General features: G+C 38.6%; 1 protein-coding gene across 2 annotated transcripts in view; it reads left to right on the top strand.

Annotated features, from left to right (window-relative positions):
• tox (thymocyte selection-associated high mobility group box) overlaps positions 1-21,850 on the top strand; it is a 55,599-nt gene that overhangs the window by 9,882 nt on the left and 23,867 nt on the right. For both annotated transcript variants that reach the window (XM_055033602.1, XM_055033603.1), the window contains exons 2-3: positions 13,922-13,981; positions 20,745-20,855. In XM_055033602.1, coding sequence (XP_054889577.1) covers positions 13,922-13,981; positions 20,745-20,855 — 171 coding nt within the window. The remainder of the gene's footprint in view (positions 1-13,921; positions 13,982-20,744; positions 20,856-21,850) is intronic.

Below are 21,850 nucleotides of genomic sequence, written 5' to 3'. Positions count from 1 at the left end.
ACACTTTTTTTCACATCTTGCCCTCCACCTTATGATAGTTCAAGCTCTTTCTGTGACCTTTAGCACCATTTGTGGCACCTACTGCAGTCAGACTCATCCAACAGGTTGAATATTTTTAAGATGCAAATACTGCGTTCATGAAGCGTAACAGCGAGCAAATACATTTAAAATGGATTTTAGCACAGCGGACACTGAATCAATCTGCGTTACATTTTACAGCCCAGTTGCCCAACAGTAATGACCTGCACAGACAGTGATGAGAATGTGTGATGGTAATAATGGTCTCTATACCTTTTAGTATGGATAATGTGGTGGAACGTTTCCAGTCAGGGCGCACTCCAACTTATTTCCTTAGTCTTGTTTGCATAATTTGTTTAGCAGGTAGTCATAGTTGAAACCAGTTGATGTTTATTGACAAATTTCAATACACATTATCATGTTGTGTGCAGTAGACAGATTGTATTCTTCTATGTATCCTTCACACAAATCTGACTTTTTTTTTTTTGTTTGTTTTCTGAGGTCTTGAGTCACCTGGGTATTTCTGGTCATTGTTTAACTTTGGAAAAGTTTACACAAAATAAATATGTACATAAAGAAATAGGCTTTGACACTCACTGTCTGCATTGAATCTTGAATATGATTCATACAAGCCTTGTATTTAATCCACACATGGATTTTACATTTGCTATATCACGAGTTGATATAAACATTTTCATTAGGTCATGTCTATAAACAGTGGAGCCATGTAAACATGTAGCTGCCCTTAACTCGTGGAGGGAAATAAAAGTAAAAGAAGAAGGAATCCCAGAAAGCAGGAAAAGAAGTGAAGAGGGACAGGCAGAAGTCGAGGGCCTAATGTAAACATAATGATTGTGAAAGCTGGGTGAGGTATTTCTAAAGCAAATACAGAACAGGAGCGAACACTGAGGAAAGAACAGGCCATCCGAACTGAACAGACGGGTCCGAAAACATTTCTACAAAATCTTGAGGTGTAAGAGAAGTGGCGCAGCAGCAATAGAAACGAGAGTGTCTGAATTAGAGTGGGTCAACAGTCACGCGAAACTCAAATACACAGGTCTTTCATATGACCATCGCCGAAGACAAAGGGTGTTTTGAAATCATGCAAATTACCGTTTTAGTTCCTCTGCTGTGTCGGTGTCTGGCGAGGCTTTAATGTTCAACTGAACGCAGAGCGGGACGGTCAAGGAAGACAATCTGCTCAACATGTGGAGCTTTCTGTCTATTTTTCCAGTTTACACAAACAGACTTTAGTTATTTTACAAGAAAAACAGTGGGAGGTAGTTGTTGCAATGACAGCAAAGCGTAGATGTATTGAATAGGCACTTTAAAAGGTCTAAATAGCTCTGAACTGAATCATGCCGAAAATTCCTGTAAGCAGCTTTGATTTCTGGGTCCAGATGTTGTTTATGCTCTTCTGTGTCACTGTTCCATAGTTTATATAATCATTTCAAAGAACTGAGCTATAGTTTATGTTATTAAAAACACTTCAGAGTTTAGCAACAACAGAACATTTTTTCCATCTTCTGCTACTTGTCTTTTGGATGTGATTGTGTTTTCAGAGTGAAACGTGGAGTCTTGTTCCTCCTTACGATCAAATGTTGGGGAGAAGAAAAACTCGCCCCACAAGAATCGAGGAACTTGTATTTTGTGGATTAAATGTGGGCTGTAGAAACATTTTAAAATTATTTTTAATGTCATCTGAGGAATTTCACACCAATTTACGTTACTTAACATTTCTGTGATTTAACAAATTTTAATTTTAATCGATGGAAAGCATTTTTTTTTATCAATCCTTTATTCGGAGGCATTAGGGTTCAAATGCATATGTGAATACCAAGTGGACCAGAGACAAATACTGGCAAAGCGGGAAGTAAACTATAGTGCAGGGCATTCTGGGTAAATCCAACTAAAACAAACATGAGAGGCTACCGCCAGAGGGAGAAATGACTCATGGTTTGTTTCTAATGACAAGAAAAATCCTCTAACCATTCAAATCTGACGCAACTAAATTTTTGTTTACATTTTGTGAAGAAGGAAGTTTCGCTCATGTCTTCTTTGGAGGTTTCCCCTCAGTAGTTGTTGGTGCAGCGCCACCACAGGGGAGGAGGTGAACTGATTTTTCAAAGAGTTTGGATTGTTAGACGCAGAGCAGTGTGACAAATGTAACAAATTTTTCAATCTAACTCAGTCTACCAGACATTCAGGTGTGACAACATCCTCAGATACTTATTACCAAACAATAGGTGCACTTTATTTAAAAATTGATCAGAAATTGTTTTTAATATTTAAAAAAAACTGTATTTATGTGCTACCAGACAAATGTCAAATGATGATCCTAGAAATAAAAATATCACTACTATGTTGAGACGTCTACGTGGTTCATTAAGGCTGTAAGAGAGAGAGAGTGACACTTTCAACAGATAACAGGAAGGATAAAAAGCTCTATTATGGACCATGTTGAATTTTAAATGTTTTCAGGCTTTTTGTGAATTTCTGAACTCAGGTAAATGTCTACAAAACAGTCTGAAGCTTTGGTTTAAAGTTCTACTTCTGCCTTATCAATTGCTGATATAAGATATTAAAGAGAGTTTAAAAGGTGAACTCTAGCATCATTTTCTCTGTTTTAAAATGCAAGTAAACGGTCTACACCAATTTTATGTCCAACAATCATTTGGTGAAAGGGGGGTTACACTCCGGACAGGTCCCCAGATCATCACAGGGCAACACAGAAAAGACACACACACAGCAGAATGTAGCTATAATGAATTATAAGGTAATCGAAAGGGATTTGGGAAATTGTATCAATTCGACTGTCAGCCCAACTGGAGCACTTCTTCAGACTGAAACAGGCAGAATTTGTGTCGATCCAGCAAAAGTCACCTTGGCAGTGTCAGAACGTTATCGTCATCACACCCATTTCTCCTCGCGCCTCGTGTTTACCTGCGGGGAGCACACTGTGTTTTCATGTAATAATAAATCTGCCTCCACATGAGTTGGCTGACTTAACTTACTGTATATTGTGATTGCTGGCATGCAGCCTTGGCATAAACAGGATAATCCCCTGTGCAATGAAAAAAATAATGCACTCCTCACCAAACCTGAAAGGAAGCATTACCATTTTTAAGGAACAATCTTTGTCAGTCAGGATTATAAAAAAAAACGAATTAACATGGATTTGTCAGTGATTTTAAAATGCTGTGCACCAGACACTAATATGTAAATGTGTTGTGTAATTGGTGTTTTCATGTTGGCTCTTCTGCCGTAATGCTTCTGGTGTCATATTTTTATTTGTTCAGCTGAATCTATTGTAGAAGTTGTACTGTACGCCTACAGCTATCATTGCTGTGGCCCTCGCCCAGCATGTTTCTACTGTACCCTCCTTAAGTTTTCATCCAGCCAGAGTGCCGGCATTTTATCTAATTATCTGTCAGAACACAACCAGTCAATCTGTCCGTCCGTCTGTCCATGTTGGCAGTCTCTCCCACCGAAAATAAATCATCGCACCCGACTCATCTCCCCGTCCCTCACCCGTTTCGGCTTGCTGATGATTGGTTTGCTTTCAGAGCTTCAGAGCTGCTGCTTGTGTGCCGGTTTGTGTGAAAGCGTTTCATTTGGTTAAGTCTCGGGGACGGAGCGATGAGGGACTCCTTGTTGGTGGAGGGGAGCCAAATGGAACAGATGGGCGGAGACAGTGCGCTGCCAGAAGAGACTAATTATCAGGATTTTGGTTCCAAAACAAACATATTGCAATCAAATCACATGCTGCAATCATCTCCGCATTGTTCGGTGTTTGTGTGCGCCGTATTTGTGACAATGACTTGGCTCAATTAACTTGTGGCGGACAAGATTGGATCAGTTCCAGCAACGTTATTCTGAAATAGTTGGAGCCCGTTTTCCTCTAGCACTCGGCTTTTGTTCTCAGTCATGCCATCGTAGCTGTTGTAGCAAAGTGCTAATTGCTGTGGATAGATTGAAACAACATTGTCACAGTTTGAGTTTGTAAAGTTGTGCCTCTTTCCCGGTTCCCTTTTGCCCTTTACACTATCCTTCACACTTCTTTGATTTATCTGCTTGTTCTCTGGGACAATCAAACACAATATGCCTCAAAAAATAAATGTTTTCAATTTTGTTTTTAGTCTTAAACTTCATGCTCTTGTGAGAGCATGAACGTTCTTTGAACTTACATATTTCAAGTGACAAACTACTCGAAGAACACAAAGCCTACTTTGAGGAATAAGCTGACCTTTACTTTTTGTTTTCAAAAAGATATGATGAGCAAAATCTACCCAGAAGACATCAGGTTAGCTTATCTTGTTCAAATAATGATACCATATCAGTTAAATGGGCATTTCATTGGAGTGGAAGTTTTCCTGTTAAGATGATCCGTCCCAATGTTTTCTTTGTTTTGTGCAAAACAATAACTTAACTGTGTTTTGCACAGGACAAATCCTTCTAAAATTAGCATTAGATTTTCTCTGATCCCGTTTACTGGGATTCTAACCTGATCCTGATAATGTGAAACCATATGTGCTTACAGTAGTTGCAAATTAAGCTTTCTGCCTGTTCACGTCCGTCTTAGTTGTAGAGTTGCTAAATCTGAGCTGCAGTCTGTCAGGATGGAAAATCAGACTGTAAGTAGGATTTCATTGGGGGTGAAAATGTTGGTAAAATAGCTAAAACAAAATTACTGGATGATCATATCTATTCACCTTCTGCCAGAGGCCATTTTTTATATGGCCTGGGTGTGGGAATTGCAAGATTGTTCAATAAGGCCAGTAATAAAAAGAATGAATATTGTTATATGACATGCTATAGTTATGATACTTTAAAAAAAAAAATATTTTCTCTGTCCATTGCTGTCTCACTTTCTCTGCCTTGACTATCGCTCCTACTGTGTCATGCGAGAGAGAATGACTTAATACATTTTATGATAAAATGCACATTTTGTGTATTCATAGCCATAAATTAGGAATTTTGACAGCATACATATCCATTGATATAGCTGGTATCTTGACAATAGGTAGGACGTCTAGGTGAGTTATTTTGAAAATACGGATGTTGTGTGATCTTCGAAGATCGAATCCTCCATCTGGCTCTTTTTGCATCTTTTGTGTGTGCTTTTTTTTTATTTATTTTTTTAGAGCCTCTTGGTGAGTCAAAGCCTTCCAACAAGCTGCCAACATCTCCAAATTTGATATATTTCTCTTACAAGTTTAAAGCTTCAATAAAAAAAGTAAAGCAACCTACAGGAACAACTTTATAAGTGCAAAATATTTGCAACATAGATAGCAGATTGAATCTTTATCTGAACACTAAACTATACCCAAAGGAGATCATGCAGAGACTCCTCACCTCTGCAGCAGGTATTGTCTGCATGGTCCACACACACAACAATAGTAACCTGGTAAATCTGTCAAAATGAATAAAAAACATTTTTGAAATATTGTTTATATACCACATAGAGTATTGAGTGTTTTCTGTTTATTTTGTAGCTTGTGTCTCATCTCAGGCTTTTTGTTCTGATTTTGGTTGATTCCAATTACTTTTCATGAACTCTAATTGAAGACATGAGGCAAGTCCTGTAGTTACAGTGCTGTGACTGTAGCATTTTGAGATAAAATAAACAGATTTGATACTTCAAGCCATCTCTCGCATCTTATTTTAGCGATTAGCATGGTTGGCGAGGCTAGCACCTGAACAGCTGCTTCAGGTTTGTTCTGTTGTGAATGTGAATCCTGACCTTAACTGTGAGGGTGAAATGCACATCTGGATCCCCACAGCTCAACAGGTTTGATGAACACACATTCATGGGGGGCTTGAGCGCACATTGCAAGATGGGGGGCTTTATAAGTTGATAGCTGGGAGGTATTTTTTTTTTTCTGTGTGCCACTGAGATTCCCAAATTCTGCATTTTCCAAGTCAGAGGCGAAAAGATACGCTCCAGCATTACCCAGTTATATATGCTCATCCTTCCTGTTAAATAACGAAAGGTCGTGCTCTGAATGAACCACATTTTCTCAAAAATGATTTTTTTTTTCTCACTTGCTGGTCCTACTTCATTTTAAGCTCATCTGGGTACTAAAAGTAACCCCTTTTTTCAGTAACAGCATCCACACCTAAGAGCATTTCCTGCTAGTGCCCAGGATGCTTATCTCTGATGCGATAAGGATTGTATTGTTCTGTATCTGATAAGCTGAAAAACAGCCAATAAAGGCTCAGGCCATTTTCTTGGGACAGATGCCATATTTTATTTTTTTTTTTTGGCTTTAGGTCACTTGGAGTAACACAGAGCCACCGAGACTGGATCAGTGCCACCAGCCTGACATGCAGTCCAAGAATGTCCATGTCCAAAAACAATACCGGATTGCAGCTGCCCCATCCCCAGCAAATAAAACAGCCACAAATAAGCAAACATAAGCAACAATCTTTAATCTTTTGCCAAGAGATTACAGTCTTTGTCCTCTTGATAGATGCAAACAGTATGACGTATATTGGTAAAATACTGTCTTGAGTAGCAGTATGAGTGTGTTTTCCATTTGAACATATTTGTGGTCATCTGAGTAGATGATTTATTGTGGCATAAGAGAAGATCTTTAAGCTGTCAAACCTTTATCAGTCATAATAAACATTATGCTTTAATTTACACGGCTGGGGGTTGGGAGGAAATCACAGAGACAAGAAGCAGAAACTAAATTAGACTGGGCTTCACTGTAAACATACTGTTGAAATGTGAACCACTTCGTTAGCTCAAAAATAATTAAAATCACGATTAAAGCTCCGTTTTAAGAAATATCGTCTCCTTTTTTCCCCCCTCGTCTGCACATACAGAAAAGTGTTTGCCCATGCACATCCAATCTAGATTTACAGCCAGGGTGGATACATTTAGCCAGTAAAACCATGTTTATATTGTTGTCAGGGTGACACAGATAAGACGGATAAACAGTTGCTGAACTGAACTACCACAGCTGGGTGAATCTGCCTTTTCCACTCTCACAAAGCCACTCATGACTCTCTGCTTCCCTCCATCTATTTCTCAATGCACAGTCTTCCGAGTTGATTTATTTCCCCCTCAGTCGACTCAGTCAGAGGAAATCCACCGATCCCGGTCCCACAATAACCCAAACCTTTAAAGTGCTGAAAGTAACAAGGCATTTCGGACACATTTGGGGATATGTCATAGTTGTCCCTCTGGTACAAAAGGAAATTAAGTGCTGCCAATATTGTCCTGCGATAAGACACTTTATCATGATTGACGTGTTGCAAAGTCATTTAACAACTTTATTGATTTCAAACTTCTAATTGTCTGTTTTTGTGCTTTTAAAGAAGACGCTTTCAGCTGCGAAGCCACATCGAAATTCCACTTCTTACCTCTCCTTTCAGATTGTATGACTCAATCGAAACATGTTCAGATGGAATAATATGTCAGTTAATTAGTTTTTTTTCCCTCCTTCTTCTTCTTTCTAAAAGCTTTTCTGAGTACCCTGATTTAGCTCAAGAGGTAACCAGACCGCAGTCTTGTTTCTGGGAAATGGAGTAAAATCGCACACTTTCCATTTTTATCCTATCGTCTCACTCTGTATCACTCTGCTCACATAAAGTCGCCCTTTACCTCTTTCTCCATCTCTCACTCACTGCACATTCCATTTCTCAGCGGCTCCTCCTTTCTCTGCGCTCTCTCTCTCCTCTTTTCCTTGATATGCAGTATTCCTCTCCCCCCCGCCCCCTTTGTCCTTGTCTGTCATCCTAATAGTCTCTCTCCCCCTTTTTCTCCCCCTTCCTCCGACCCTGACCCACTTAGCGGGCTGCTTGTTATTCAAACCTTTGCTTTACCCACACAAATACAGACGTACACACACAGAAATGGAGAGTGAGCTGCAGAGATATGAGAGGGAGAACGAGATAGGCATGGGGAGGGAGAGCGGAGAGGTAATTCGGGTTTACTACAAAACACGGGCAATCTTTTTTTAGTCCTCTTGCTCAAAGATTTGATACAAAGTAAGTGCTGATAAAAATGTTGCTCTTTCATGAATAATTAAAGGATGCAAAGTACATTTTTGAGTCATACATACAATGAAAGTCACCCAAAGCCACGTGTTTTTATTGGGGAAAAACCGCAGCATGCTCAACATCAAGCTAAAATGCTGCTTCAGTTCTGACCTGCTGCCTCGTTTTAAATGTAAAATAAAGTAAAACATCGTCTGGCTGGGAAATGTCCGTGTGCTCCATTTGCCCACAGAGGCCTAAAGGTTACGATTTTGCATCACTGTTGATAGTATATTTGCATAGGATTTTAAAACAACATCATGTTTCCATGCAAAGGGTTTTGTTGCACAAATGACACATAAAGACATTTCCTACTATTCACTGGACCAGAGCTAAGCTACTGCACAATTGCACCATTTTGTGCAAAACGTTGGAGGAAGCCGACGTGGAATTATTTATTTTATTTTTTTCTTTTTTGGTTTGTGGTACCAGGTCTTCTCTGCTTGCTGAAGTGAACTTTGTGTTTGTGTCCAGGGTTGATTGTCACAGCTTTAGTTATTTTAAACTTTTTGATCGTTGCTGTGACTGTGGATATGAGTAAGTTTAGGTGACAAATGGGATTAATGAGTTTGTCAGAAACCCAGCTTTCAGTTTCGAGGGAAAGCTGCGAGGGAAGGAGGTTTAGGGATATTAGCATCTCCTCTAAATAACTAGAAATTCATATCTTAGCTAGTAGAAAAGAAAATTACAATAATCTGAATAGGGTGCAGCTAGCACTTAATATTAGTTTAGGATTGAATGCTTTGCCTGTAGCCTGCCATGTAGCATTGGGACTAGATGTTTCAGTCTCCCAAGCTGCGTTTGCTACTGAATATTTTCAAAAATCCATGAATTTTTCTCAAATAATTTGGAGTCATGTTCCACAGAAACATCCACAAATGTTCAGGGAACCGTTGTAGTTTTGTTTTATTGTGTTTAAAGTCAAAACCTTGCATCTACTCAACACAACTGCTGTTATTTTTGAAGTCTTGATGCATCACAGATATCAGTGGATGTCATGTTAATGTAAAACAGAGTTGATTCACTTCTCCAAACAGTCCGTCTGGCAATGTCTTTTATGGGCAGTATGTTTAACTCATCTTGTCTAATCCCATTACACATAAACATAAAACAATAAAAAATATAGATTCCAAAATGAGCAATGCCTACACTTTATTAAAATAGCATTTTGCCTTTTTTTTTTAAAGCAGTACTGGTGCCAGAACTTCCAACTATGTGCTTTGAGAAAAACATTTGCTCAAGTGATATGACAGAAGACACAGCAGTGAGGCTTCAGCATTAAGAAGCTTTTAATATTTAAACCGGTACTGGTTTTAGATTCGTCATTTGAACTAAAGTGTCAAGCGGGCAGATGTAAAGTTACAGGAAGTGACAGCGACTGAGATCCATCTTTGTCCTCGTGTCCCTCTGAGTTAATGAGGATCGTAATAGGTTCCACTCACTGAGCGCTCGCTGAAAAGAAATCATCACTATTTCCCTCTTCTGGCTTTTTTTTTTTTTCCCCCTCTGTCCCCATTCTTTCTGCTCTCCTCTCCTCTGATGGTTCATACTGTGAGTTGAGACCTATATTTGTCCCTGGGATTACACAAACACATTTCCATTTCGTTTACTCTCTGCAAATGACTCTAATTGCACCCTGATACAATCTGATTAAGGGACTCTGACGCTGCTTCTATTTTTCTTTACCAATACATTTAGGGAAATTACATAATTGAATGTGATTAAGTGTATAGTTCAAGTTCACGAGTTTCCCTCCGTCTGTGTTGTTTGAAAGGAAGAAGTAAATGCTGCTTGTTGTTCATGTTTTCTGCTCAGAGCCATATCTGGCCTTTTAACGTTTATTGCAAGAGCTTCACGTATGTTTGCCGCCGCTGCCTGATTCTGGTTTAGTGTGTCCCCAAAAAGTGAACATATTCTGACTACCAGACAGATTTCTTGTCCTTGTTTACCAGGTTGACCTTTGGCCCTGATCAGAAGCAGGTTTAACTGGTTCTGAAGACGCTTTGGGCATGTGCTCTTGCTGGTCTTACTGGACTGAAGGTTCTTTCTGAGCACATTCTGTTACCAGCTCTGTAACATTCTTACACAGGAAATGAGGCAGGAGGAAAAAAACTGAATCTGAAATGATCAGACATGAGCCGCTTACTGGTGTCGAGGCATGCAAGTTTCAAAACTTGTTTCAAAACCGGAAAAAAAATTGAAAAAACCCCAAACATTTCCAGGCATTCTCCCGATGAAAGAAATCTACGTCTTGTTTCCTTTGTGATGATAAATCCACCGTCACTTTATTAATACCACTTTAAAACTATAACTGGGAGCAGATTTAACAATCTACACCTGCTTGTCATTACTCAATAAGGAGTCATGTAATAGTCTTTTTTGTTCAAAGTTTGTCATTAAATACTGTAATACTGTAAAGTACGATAGTGTATGATGAGTCCATCTTGGCCTATTAAAGGAAAACGTCAACACAGCATTTATAGGAGTCAGAGATGTGTCCACAGTAAAACTGCATGATATCAGGAAAACCTGCGGTGAAATGAGGGCGAACCGGGATGATAATACAAATAAAACAAATTCTGCGCAGTGTTTCTATCTTCCTGCTTTGGATTCATAAAGTGAGTGAGTATTTGATGCAGATACTGGGAAAAAAAGATAACAAAAAAACTAAACTATTTTGGATGCTTCTGAAAACTGTTTGACTTTAACAGCAACAAGTCTCACCAAATATATGACTGGGATTAGTTTATGGTACTTAAAATTAACCGAGGAGATCTGCAGTCAGTCGTTCTTCATAATATTTTTAGTGTTAGATAAACACAATGCAAGATGAAATATAAAAATATGAGAAGCAGAGTATAATCATGGCCATTTAAAAAAATATAAAAGTAGTGATTTACTGAAAGTATTGTTCAATTTTAGATAATATAGACAAAATATCAGAATAATCCTTAAAAGCTCAGCATTTGGTATTTATAATGGCAAATGGAGAGGAGAGTATTGTAACGTCGGCAGCTATGTGTTTAGTTTTTTGTTTCAGAAAAAAGCAGCAGCTTGGTCAAGTTGGAGAATTGCTTTGCTGCAGTCGCACAGCTTTAAATCTCAATCTAACATTCACCCATGAACTATTTCTTGTTTGTTTTTGAACCATTTTCTGTAAGTTTTTTTCTGCATGCAGCAAAGCGAAAGAAAGAAAGAGAGCAGCAGCACAAACTGAAATCCAATATTGCCAGACATTAATTCTCTTTTTGTCTGTCGTTTTGAAAACATCAGAAATATTGTCATACTGTAACGTAGAATGTAAATAAAAGCTCCAAACAACTGGAACCTTTTGGAGTTGAAAGTGGTGTGAATTGGGATTTAGAAGAATTGGTCTTTATCGGTATTTCTGAAAGAATGTACATACATACATTTCATTGGAAGGAGTCTTTATTTACTCATGATTTCTTGGTGTTTTTATTTTTCCACAAGGTTTGTGAGATCTTCTGCTGGAAGTCTTGTGTGACTGGTTCTGCTGAAAGTGTAGTGAATGGAGGAAAGTTATTCAGCACTGAGGTCAGACGCTCTCCTCCTCCCCTCTCTGTGTAGATGTTCACGCTGAGAGCAGAATGATTCAGAGGGATGGAAAATGTGCGTGTTCCTCTTATTGTTGTTATTGTATTGATATGTGAAACTGTTCTGCGTAGAGCGCTAAAATTTAACTGTAAATGCTCCAAACCAACATCCTGTCCATCACAGTGTCTGTTTGTTCCTTTTGGCTTTCTGTTTGCTCTGTAATTCGACACCTCGTTTGCATAATACCCAACAGCTGGCGAATGGATAGGCAGCTACACCTGTCTGTCCACCTTAATGTGTGTGTGTGTGTGTGTGTGTGTGTGTGTGTGTGTGTGTGTGTGTGTGTGTGTGTGTGTGTGTGTGTGTGTGTGTGTGTACACAAGTCAGTGCTTTGCTTCTGCCCACCTGTTCAAATGTTCCTCTTGTGTTTGTCAACTGAAACAATGATTATGTGCCCAGGATTCCACGAATTATTTGAATTTGACTCGCCATGCAAATATGGATTTGTTTGGCCCTCTTTGGGTTGGAAGTTGAGCTTCAAGAGAAAAAAAAAAGATCAATAAATGTAATACTGCTGTTTAGAGATTGTGGCATTTGGAGCCTTTTTAAAGTCACTGCTTTCCCATCACTCAAGATTGTGAGTGATTGTGGAAACTGGTTACCTTTATTTAACATCCGCTGTCCTAAATGACTGTAGAGACTTTGACCTCTTGCTTTATATTTTGAACAAGCACCGTCAGGTTGCTGGTTCAGAAAACTTTCAGAAACTCCTGTAGTTTTCCGACATGAAGAAGTGAATAAAGCCTTCTCTGTTTGAAGCACGAAGCATCAAAGTGCAGCTCCGCCCCTTCTGACCACTTCTGAAAAAGACAGAAATATTTCTGGTGGGGAAAAACTCAAGCGAGTCATGGTGTGGATACTTTATATTAAGATAACAATGGTTTGAAACTGCTGCTGGTGAACATCGAATTGCTAATCTAAAATCAGCTTGTTATGCTGCTGTCACTGTATGAAGAGCAGAACAGTGAAAAGGTTTTATATTCTCATAAATAAGAATGCCAAACCTGCCTTTTCTATATATTTATTGACCTCTTTGTGCCATTATATTACTGTTTTTAAAATGGCAGAAATAAGTATTCATTTTGTACTTTTGTCTATTTTTACATAAACGGAAACCCATAAACAAACAATTTCTTACCCGTCTATTGAAACAATTGTATGCATATCATTTTCTTAGCATTTTCATAAATGATGTGAATAAATGGGACATTTCACATCCATCCAGACTGCGCTCCAGCTTTTACTGGAGGAAAAGCAGAATACATCCTGAACTCCAGTCCATCTCATTTAATTTAACTAGGTGGATACTATAAGTGCATATTTTCATCAATAGTGATTCTGATTTCCATTTAGACCAACTGACTCATGAAATCTGACAGATTTTGACTCCTAATCAATTTAAAGCAAGTCTTAAGTGGCTTCCTGGTGGTAAATATTGTTACTTGGATGCATAGAACTAAATTTCCTTGCAGCGGATTGAAAATTACTATAACATGTCAAAATGGTTATGAAAAATGATGGAGTTGATGCATGGCTGGCATGAAATCAGTTGAATTACACGAGGTAAAAAAAAAAAAGAAAAGCTGAAATGAATCTCTAGTTTAAAACTCTTCTACTGTGTTCATTAACACCTCTTAATGGGCTGAGTAGCATTAAATGTGTGTTGGTTCCTTATAACACGTGACATTAATAGCTTAAAACAAATGGAGAGGAAGGAAGAAGTGTGGTTCTGGTAATAGAGGAAGTTTGGTAAAGGTCATGCTCTATACTAAGAACAATGTCCTGTGTAAGTTACAACAAATATGCTTTTATGTTTGAATTATTGGAAAATAAAGATATTTTACTATACATGATCATCTAGTTGACTTGATGCTGTCTCCTTTAAACCAGATGCTGTCGTTCAGACTAAGAAACATTTTTGAGAATCAAAGAACTAGGACTGGTGTGAAACCTTTTGTTTGATTTTTGGTAAACATCCAACTAGATGTACAATTTATTGAGCACTTCATGTACTGCTTTGCTCTCCTTTATGGGGTTTTGTTTATCAGTCAAATTTATTTGAAAAGTGAAATCTATTTTATGAAATAAACCTTTTTCAACACACACACACGGACTACAAGAAGTACGGACAGAAAATGGTTAATCTGTTACCTCCATCTCACTGGAGGCTGGCTGCTTTCTGTTCGCTGTGTTTGATTTTTCAGTTTGTTGACATTGTTTCTCTTGCTTTTGTTCTCTCCAGCTGGACGGGGACACCATGTTCCTGGGTATGCCAGAGGCCGGCTTCGACTTCACCAATCAGGTGAGATGGTGTCTGTGACGCTGCGTGTGGTTGTTTGAAAGCGCGACCCCAGGAAGGTGTGCGCTCCAAAAAGCGTCTGGTTTAAGCTGAGTCCGAATCTTTCCTGAGTTACTGGTGGGAATTTTTAAAGCATCCCCCTGCAGGTCTGGATTTCGGAGGGGCCGCTTGTTTAGACCGGGTTTTTGCCACACAGGTTTATCGTACACATACGGATTACAACAGATTGGTGGTTAAATACACATGAAACCTTTTCTGCATCAAACTAGTTTTTCCGAAACAATTTTAGTGGATTTCCTCTCTTTTTTTTTTTCAATCTGTAGAAAAGAAATTACCCAAAATGTTGCAGTAACTGTTTCAGGCCTGCATCATAACCCAAAACGAGATTTTCTGAGCTTCCAGTCAAAATTTAACAGCAGCTTTTGAGCAGCAATGCCCCTTGAAGTCAGAACTCAACTAGGATTGTCGTAAAAGTTGCAAATCTTATGTGTTTATAACCATTTCTGACAGCAGCACAAACAGACCAGCATCGTCTTTATGACTGTTTTCCCTTTTGGTTTCTGAATTTAGAAAAAGGTAATAATTACATTATTGGCTCACATTGCTTCCAGTAATTAGCACCACATCTATTAGCAAATCCCACTGGTTTCCCTAACTTGGAACCAGAAAGCACTGAAGTGAGATGTGACATTGTCCCCAGTGCTGATGAAACCAAACGCATCACACTATGATTTTTGAATACTTGTGTTTTAGTCGACTGTTAAAATACAAAGAAATAAAACGATACAAAATACAGTTTCCTTAAAAAAAATTTCAGCCTTAAACAGAGCATCAGATCTAGAGTATGTACGCTTATATGATGAAATATTTTTCAAACAGACCTAATTTGTAGTTGATCTGAGGTTTGAAACTGAAATTAAATATGTATCCCATCATCCTATGAGCAGATTCATGGCCTAAGAAATAGTAGCTTTGTTCTTTAAACTGTATTAATCCCCAAATTTAAAGCAGGTTTGCACAAAATTAATATTTAATGATTTTGTAATATTTTATTAAAAGCACATACTTGGTTTACTTTCTTTAATCGCATCAGAGAGTTATAGAAGAACCAACAATTTGTAAATTAGTTTCTCCGCTTCAGTTTGTGCAGAATGGGGAAAAAAAATAAAATTGTCAGTAAGTCATGGAAATTTTTAAGTCTTAGAATCCAGTTGGAGAGACAAAGAATCCCCTGCAGATATTCTCACTGAATCAATGAGTCTTCGGACTCTTTTCACACACAAGGGCAACGCCGGACGATTTGCATAAGATAAAAACAGGAGGCAACAAAAACAAAACATTAATAAAAATGAGGTAAACAACATTAAACATGTAATTAATTTCTTAAAGGAATACGTTTTAAAATCCTTCTAGCAAAAAAAAAATGAAAAAAGAAGGAAAGAATTAATGCAAAGTCTTTTTGAAAGTGTAAAAAAAACAACTCCGGATATTAATATAAGATAAAGTTTTCATCTCGAGCGTTTTGATATGAAAATGACGCCTCGCCACGTTTTTGTTCCCATTTTTTATTTTAATAGAAGATCTCGGAGATCAAGATTGCTTCTACAACAAAAGCCAGTAGACATCTTCGACAATAACTAGTAATAAATTATAAGCCATAAAAAGGACATTCAGATCAACATAAAACAGTTTGCTTTGCCAGAAACTTAGCTCAGTTTCTGTCCTTTGCCATCATTTCATGCTGTTAAATTTTAAAGTATTTGTATTTGTATTTGCCTTCCTTCTCGGAACAATCACACACGCCCTGATTACTGACGCTGTCCTCTTTACAGAACAGTGTGCAGATTGAACCTGTTTAAAATAAAATAATAAAAAAAACACTTCAAGAGCATTTGTTTAAATATTCATTATCGGATTATTCCACATCTTGATGTGGAATAATCTGCAAGTTTTGTTTCTTGAAGAGCGTTTGATGAGGCGTCCTTTCTCCTAAGAGTTCCCCTTCCAGCTATTTTCGGTCTTATTTCCAGTTACAATAAACAAACTTCCTCCCCGTTCTGCGGTGTGAATCAATATCACTTACTCCACCCGGGCAGAGGCACCTGAAGCAAAGCGGTGTGCTTCGATTTCTAACCTCCCTCGTTTCTTTCACTGAGCGCGAGCTGCTGCGCTGCCGTGTGAAATGGCTAAAATTTAGACTTTTAAAAGATGCTTCGTATGTTAGATACCTTTAAAACCCTGAATAAGGGCTCTTCCACAGATGTAGATGAGGAGTGATGTCTTTGTTTAAGTTTGGATATGACTGAATCACTGAAGCGGTTCATCAGTGCGTTCTGAGCCGTAGATTCTGCTGATTGACCAAACACGCAGTTTTGGAATAGCTCAGTTTTGTGCTGCACCTCTGAACCCGCAGGATCGGGGCGAATTTGAACGGGTGGCGCACAATCTAGATTTAAAATGCATCACGCTTTGGTTGAATGCAGCACATGGTAAGACTAGTATTCTTTTAAAAGCGGAGTGCAAAAAAAGTCTGTTTCCACATGAAAGAAACGGTATCTGTATCGCGAGTCGAGAAACCACAATCTGTCGTCGCCACAAAAGTTAAAATTATCACCTCAGCTGAGGCTTAGAAGTATTTATTTTTATTAGATTATTAAGGGTTAATTGCCAAACACACTATAAGCCCAATTGAATTTATGAATGTGTGCACGTCTCTCCCTCAAGAGTGAGATTCTCTGTCAAATGCTTGTTTTTCTTTTCTCTGATATCTTAGAAAACAAAGTAGCTTTTGAGAGTAAATCAGTGCAAAAAAAAAATTCACTGTCAAAAACTCTGTAAACAAAATTGCATGACAAACTACTCTGAAAATTAATCAAATGATAAATTGAGCTAGTAACAGCAGCTGCTATAAGCCCCTCTATCAGATATATTGTGAAATTTATGATAAAGAACTGCTCAAGGAAGATGGATGGAAATTTCCATTAGAAAAATGCAGCCTTCATGGCACAGAGCTACAGCAGCATCCACATTTTGCTGCACTCAGGGTAATAAAAAAAGAAAAACCCTGAATATATTAATCTACTATTGCAACACATATACATACCTTTGTTAATCAGTATGGGCCTTTCTATCAGGCCTAAATAAATGTGGCAAAATAATTTTTCATTCAAGCTTCATATTTCCATTTGGCAGAAACAAGATTCAATGAGATATTATTTTTTAGCCACTTTTGAAAATGGGAAAGACAAGAGCACATGCAATTCACATTTCCAGATGTGTTTTGGTCTTTAGTTCAAGTCAAGAATATATTACTAAATATTGTTGTCACTCATATCAGCCTCTGACTGAACTTTGACTGAAGACATTGTCGCTATCTGACATGTTCTGGATGACCGGTGTTGGTCAGCACTGCTAATCCGCCTCATTTGTTTTTGCCGCTTGTCTTTAAACCTGTCTGGCCTTATAGTTAGAAAGCCGGGCAGAGAGCCTTTGTTCTCATTAATATATAAACTAGGGACGGAGGAGATGGACTTAGAATTTATTTTGCGATATTTGTGATATATTGTGATTAAAAAATAAAAATGATGACAAAAAAAATAAAAAAACACACCAACAGAATTATTGTTAAAACATTCCTGTTTAAAATGGACTTGAAATAGTAAAAATATAATTTCAGATGACAGTTTTTTTTTTTAAACGTTATTGATTGAAATTAATAAACACTACGATGAATCAAAATTCTTGTCATGATAAATGGTTAGCAGTGCAGTGAATGCCCAACCTAACATGAACTTCCTCTCTGCGTCCACGACTCCTTCTTTTCAACTCCTACATGATTCGGGGTCGTAGTTCAGACATTATTCGAGTCTTTGAGACATTACCATGGCTTTGCATCATAACAACCGTCTGAAAGGAAGAGTAAAAATTTCTCAAGCTGCACAACTTCCCAAAACTAGACTCTAAACTATCTCTTTACTACTCTTAAAAGCTGCTACAAGATGGCAGCGACTCACTCATAATAACAATAATACTGCAAAGATTTTAAACAATTGTAATAACACCAAGCACATGTGGATGAGGACTCGTGTCTGTCTTGCATTCATCATGCGCAGTCAGGAAATCCCTCAGTTCAAGATCTGCTGCAGATTTCCTCATTATGAGACGATGCTACTGCGACCCAACATGGACATTTTAAGGTGTTTTTTCTTGCACGTCTTTACCAGGAGTGGCAATAAGTGCGCAGGCCGTTGTAGATCTATGCTGCTGTTGTCGCAGTTGTCGTGGGATGACAGACACGGAAAAGCTCAGCTGCCGTTAGATTACATGGCAACAGCCCTGAGCTGCACCGTGCAGCGAGCCGCTCTCAGTCAAATGTAACCTGCGCTCACATTCCAGCTTCCAGCGGCCAAACATCAGAGCTCATACGACGTTTGTTTGTTAGCGCAGAATTACCTCACCGCTGAGGAAAAGCCCATATTAATAAGCCCCGCCACTACATTATTCATAGAGAAGCATATAGAGAATATTGTGCGGCACAGAACCGAATGATTTGATGTTTTATTCATAGTGTTGTTCTGTAAGAAGATGGGGAGCAGTGAGGGGAATGAGAATTTATGGCTTTATTACTGAAGTACCGTTTCTTCCATAAAGTCAGAGGTTGTTACGAAGAATGAGCTCGATTTGAGTCCGGCCTGAGCCCAGTGTTTGTCATTTTATTACCCGTTAATGCAGCAAGGAGAGATGCAACTGTGTCAAAGCTGAAATACGGAGGCTGCAGACAGAAAGAGGACAGCCACTGTCAAAAAAGAAAAACAGAGAGGGGAACAATGAGTTATTTTAGTCCAGTTTCATTCCTTTTTTATGATCATTTAGTTTAGTCTTACCATATCGTGTGTTTTTAGATTATTGTTGTTTTTTTTAAAGTACCAAAGATGCAGAGAATTCTGTAAAAACAGCAAAATCTAAATATTGTCTTCCTGCAACATTTGCTGCTGTGCAACCATTGCACAGCAGTGCAGTGGTTCGACCACTCCGATTTTAAACCTACATGCAGTTAAAATTATTAAACTAAATCTTCATTTATGCTAACAGTATACTAAAACATAGTATAGTTTTTAAAGTATTTTTATTCTTCTCTATTAACAATTTAAGACGTTTTTTCCGCTAAAGTGACATGTTACTCTGTAGGTAAAGTGAGGTGGGAAACAGGATCTGTAAATGACTTGCTGCACGTGTGCAGGGGTGTTCCTGTGGTTCCTGACACAGATGCTAATCGTGAACCTTTTCGAAGGAAAGAAAGATGATCAGTCACCTTGACCTTTACATCTTAGTCATTGTACACATCATTATGGCCCAATTTCATATTTTCCACCATTTTCTCCATTCTGATGCTGAACTACTAACGGATAATGTTTCAGTATTGAAATCAGGTTTCCTAAAAGTGGATGCCTCGAAAACGAGAAACTGAAACTTCTGATTGAAGAGGAGTGCCTTCTTGCTTAAATCTGCTTTCCAAATAAAACTTGACTTGGTTATGAGTAAAGATTAAAATCTCTAAATCAGAGTATATGGGGGAACCCAACGCATCGTAATTTATAGATTTCCAGTTCTGCCTTTTTTTTTTCTTTTTTTTAAAGCATCTGTTTGCAATTTAGTAAAAATCAAAAGATTTGTTGTACTGAACATCACTGACTGTAATGACATTTGGAAAGCATTAATCAGCCCAGGGCTTTTCAACATAGAGCCTTTTTCACATTTTATAGCTTTACAGCCACAAGCATCAATGTCTTTTAGTGGCATTTCATCGTAGAAATCAACACAAAGTGATGCACAATTGGGAAATGAAAAGAAAATAATATATAGCTTCCTGATTCTTAATTGGATACAGGTCTGGAATTTGACTAGGCCACTTCTGCTCAAGTCTCATGTCTTTTGAAGCCTCTTATATATTTCCTCTGCTACAGACACACTTTTCCCGCGGTAAAATGCTGCTGCCGCATGTAGTGATGTCCAGTGAGACCTTCTCAAAACAGCGGGATTTATATGAGATTAGAGGAGATTAAATTACACAAAGGTGGACTCTGTTTACTGACAAAGTGACTTCTGAAGGCAGCTGGATTGCAATATAGCAGAATAATAAGTTACTGAATATAAATGCTTGCCACACTTTATAGATTTCTATTCAGAAAAATGCACTGCTTTGTGTTTGTCTATCATGTTAAATTTCTTTGACAGAGACATTTAACATGAGTCGTCGTAAAGTGAGCAAATCTAAATAAGTGTAGAGGCACGAATGCTGTAGAGCGGCAGAATACGTCTCATTTTAAAACTAAACTGCAGACGGATCAGGTACATTCGCTCGTTTGATTGCATCAAATAGGAAATCATCAGCGGCATCAAAGGAAGTGGTGTGCAGTACTAGGATTGTGACAAAGCACAGAGATCACAACACAACCTCAGTGAGTGATTGGTTTGTTGTGGTCTTGTTTCTGTTTTCTCTTTCTGTATCTGTATGTAATATTATTCAGGGATTAGCTGCGTAGCTTGTTTACATCCTCTGACTGAATGAGACTCAGAGCAGATTTAAGCCCGATATTATCCATCTTTTAATAGGAAACTGTGTGTGTCTCGGTGTGTGTGTGTGTGCGCTTCGCATGCGAAATGTGTCTCTTTACTCCCCTTCATGACCTTTGTGTTTGACCCTCGGTCTCTCCCCTGACCCTGGGCCCTCTTGGGTCTTTGTTTGTCTTTGTGATTCTTCTTACAGTTTCGTGTGCCGCAGCCCCCTCACCCGATCGGCAAGGCGACGCCGCCGAACCCGGCAGCGCAGCAGTGGAGGAGGGACCTGCACATGGCCGACAGCCACCGTCTGCACTGGGTGAATGCCCACACACACACACACGAACATGAAAACACAGGCACAGCTGGAACCTGCAGATTTCATCAAACTGCGACCAATTTGGGGGAATAAAAAGATAAAGCAGCAAAAGTTTAGGACTTAATGGAAGATTGATTGCATCACCAGCATTACGTCTGCATCTGGCGCGTGATTCTGTTTCTGAGGAGGTTGCAGATGGAGATTAGTCATGAAAATACTGCGAAAATGCAGATATAATCTTTATTTTTTGTTTTATATTATGTCGAAACCTGCGTTATCCACAATGCGGCTGCACAGGAAATCAGGTAGACTTTCAAGAAACTTTCCTCTCACCTACATTTTGTTCAGTGGCAGTCACAGTTAACTTTTATCTGGCTCCAGCTTGGGTAAAGTTTTAGATTTTATGTAGGCGTCACTTTGAAGACAAAAGCCTTTTACACAGTCTGCACAGTCTAGACTGAGCAGCAAGCTTTGTTGCACCTCAAATTTCATCCTGTGCCATCTCCCTGCCGAATAGATTTAAATTTCGCTCTAAAAATGGAAGGCTAAGAAATGCAGTAAATAAAATATTTTGCAGCCATCAGTTAAATATTATTTCTGCGTAGATGTATTCATCCTCTCGACTTGGAGCAGCATTAATGACTGTAGCTTAGCAGGAAGAGAGCCGTCGGGGTTAAGAGGGAGAGGAAAAAAAAAAAAGTTCCACTTTAACATTGTTTGCCTGCAGGTGACAGAAGTGTTAAAGTGGTAACATTTTGTACTCTGCCTTCAGGAGACGAAAGTGACAGACTGAGTCCGTAAAGCTCCGCAGCTCACATACTGCTGTGTCTGCTGTTGTTTTCCATGTTATGAAGCTGCGCTCTTTCGTAGCTCAGATCTTGCGCTCAGCGGCACAAACGCAGACACTCGTCCTGGTGTTCAATTAGAGATGCAAACATAGTTGTTGGAACTCCCGCTAAACTAGGCGTGGTAATATTTCACATTGAACATGTGAG

Source organism: Poeciliopsis prolifica, unplaced genomic scaffold (genome assembly GCF_027474105.1).
Source record: "Poeciliopsis prolifica strain line A6 unplaced genomic scaffold, Auburn_PproV2 SCAFFOLD008, whole genome shotgun sequence".
In the NCBI taxonomy this organism is placed as follows: Eukaryota; Metazoa; Chordata; class Actinopteri; order Cyprinodontiformes; family Poeciliidae; genus Poeciliopsis; species Poeciliopsis prolifica.
This window is presented reverse-complemented; position numbering and strand designations above follow the sequence as displayed.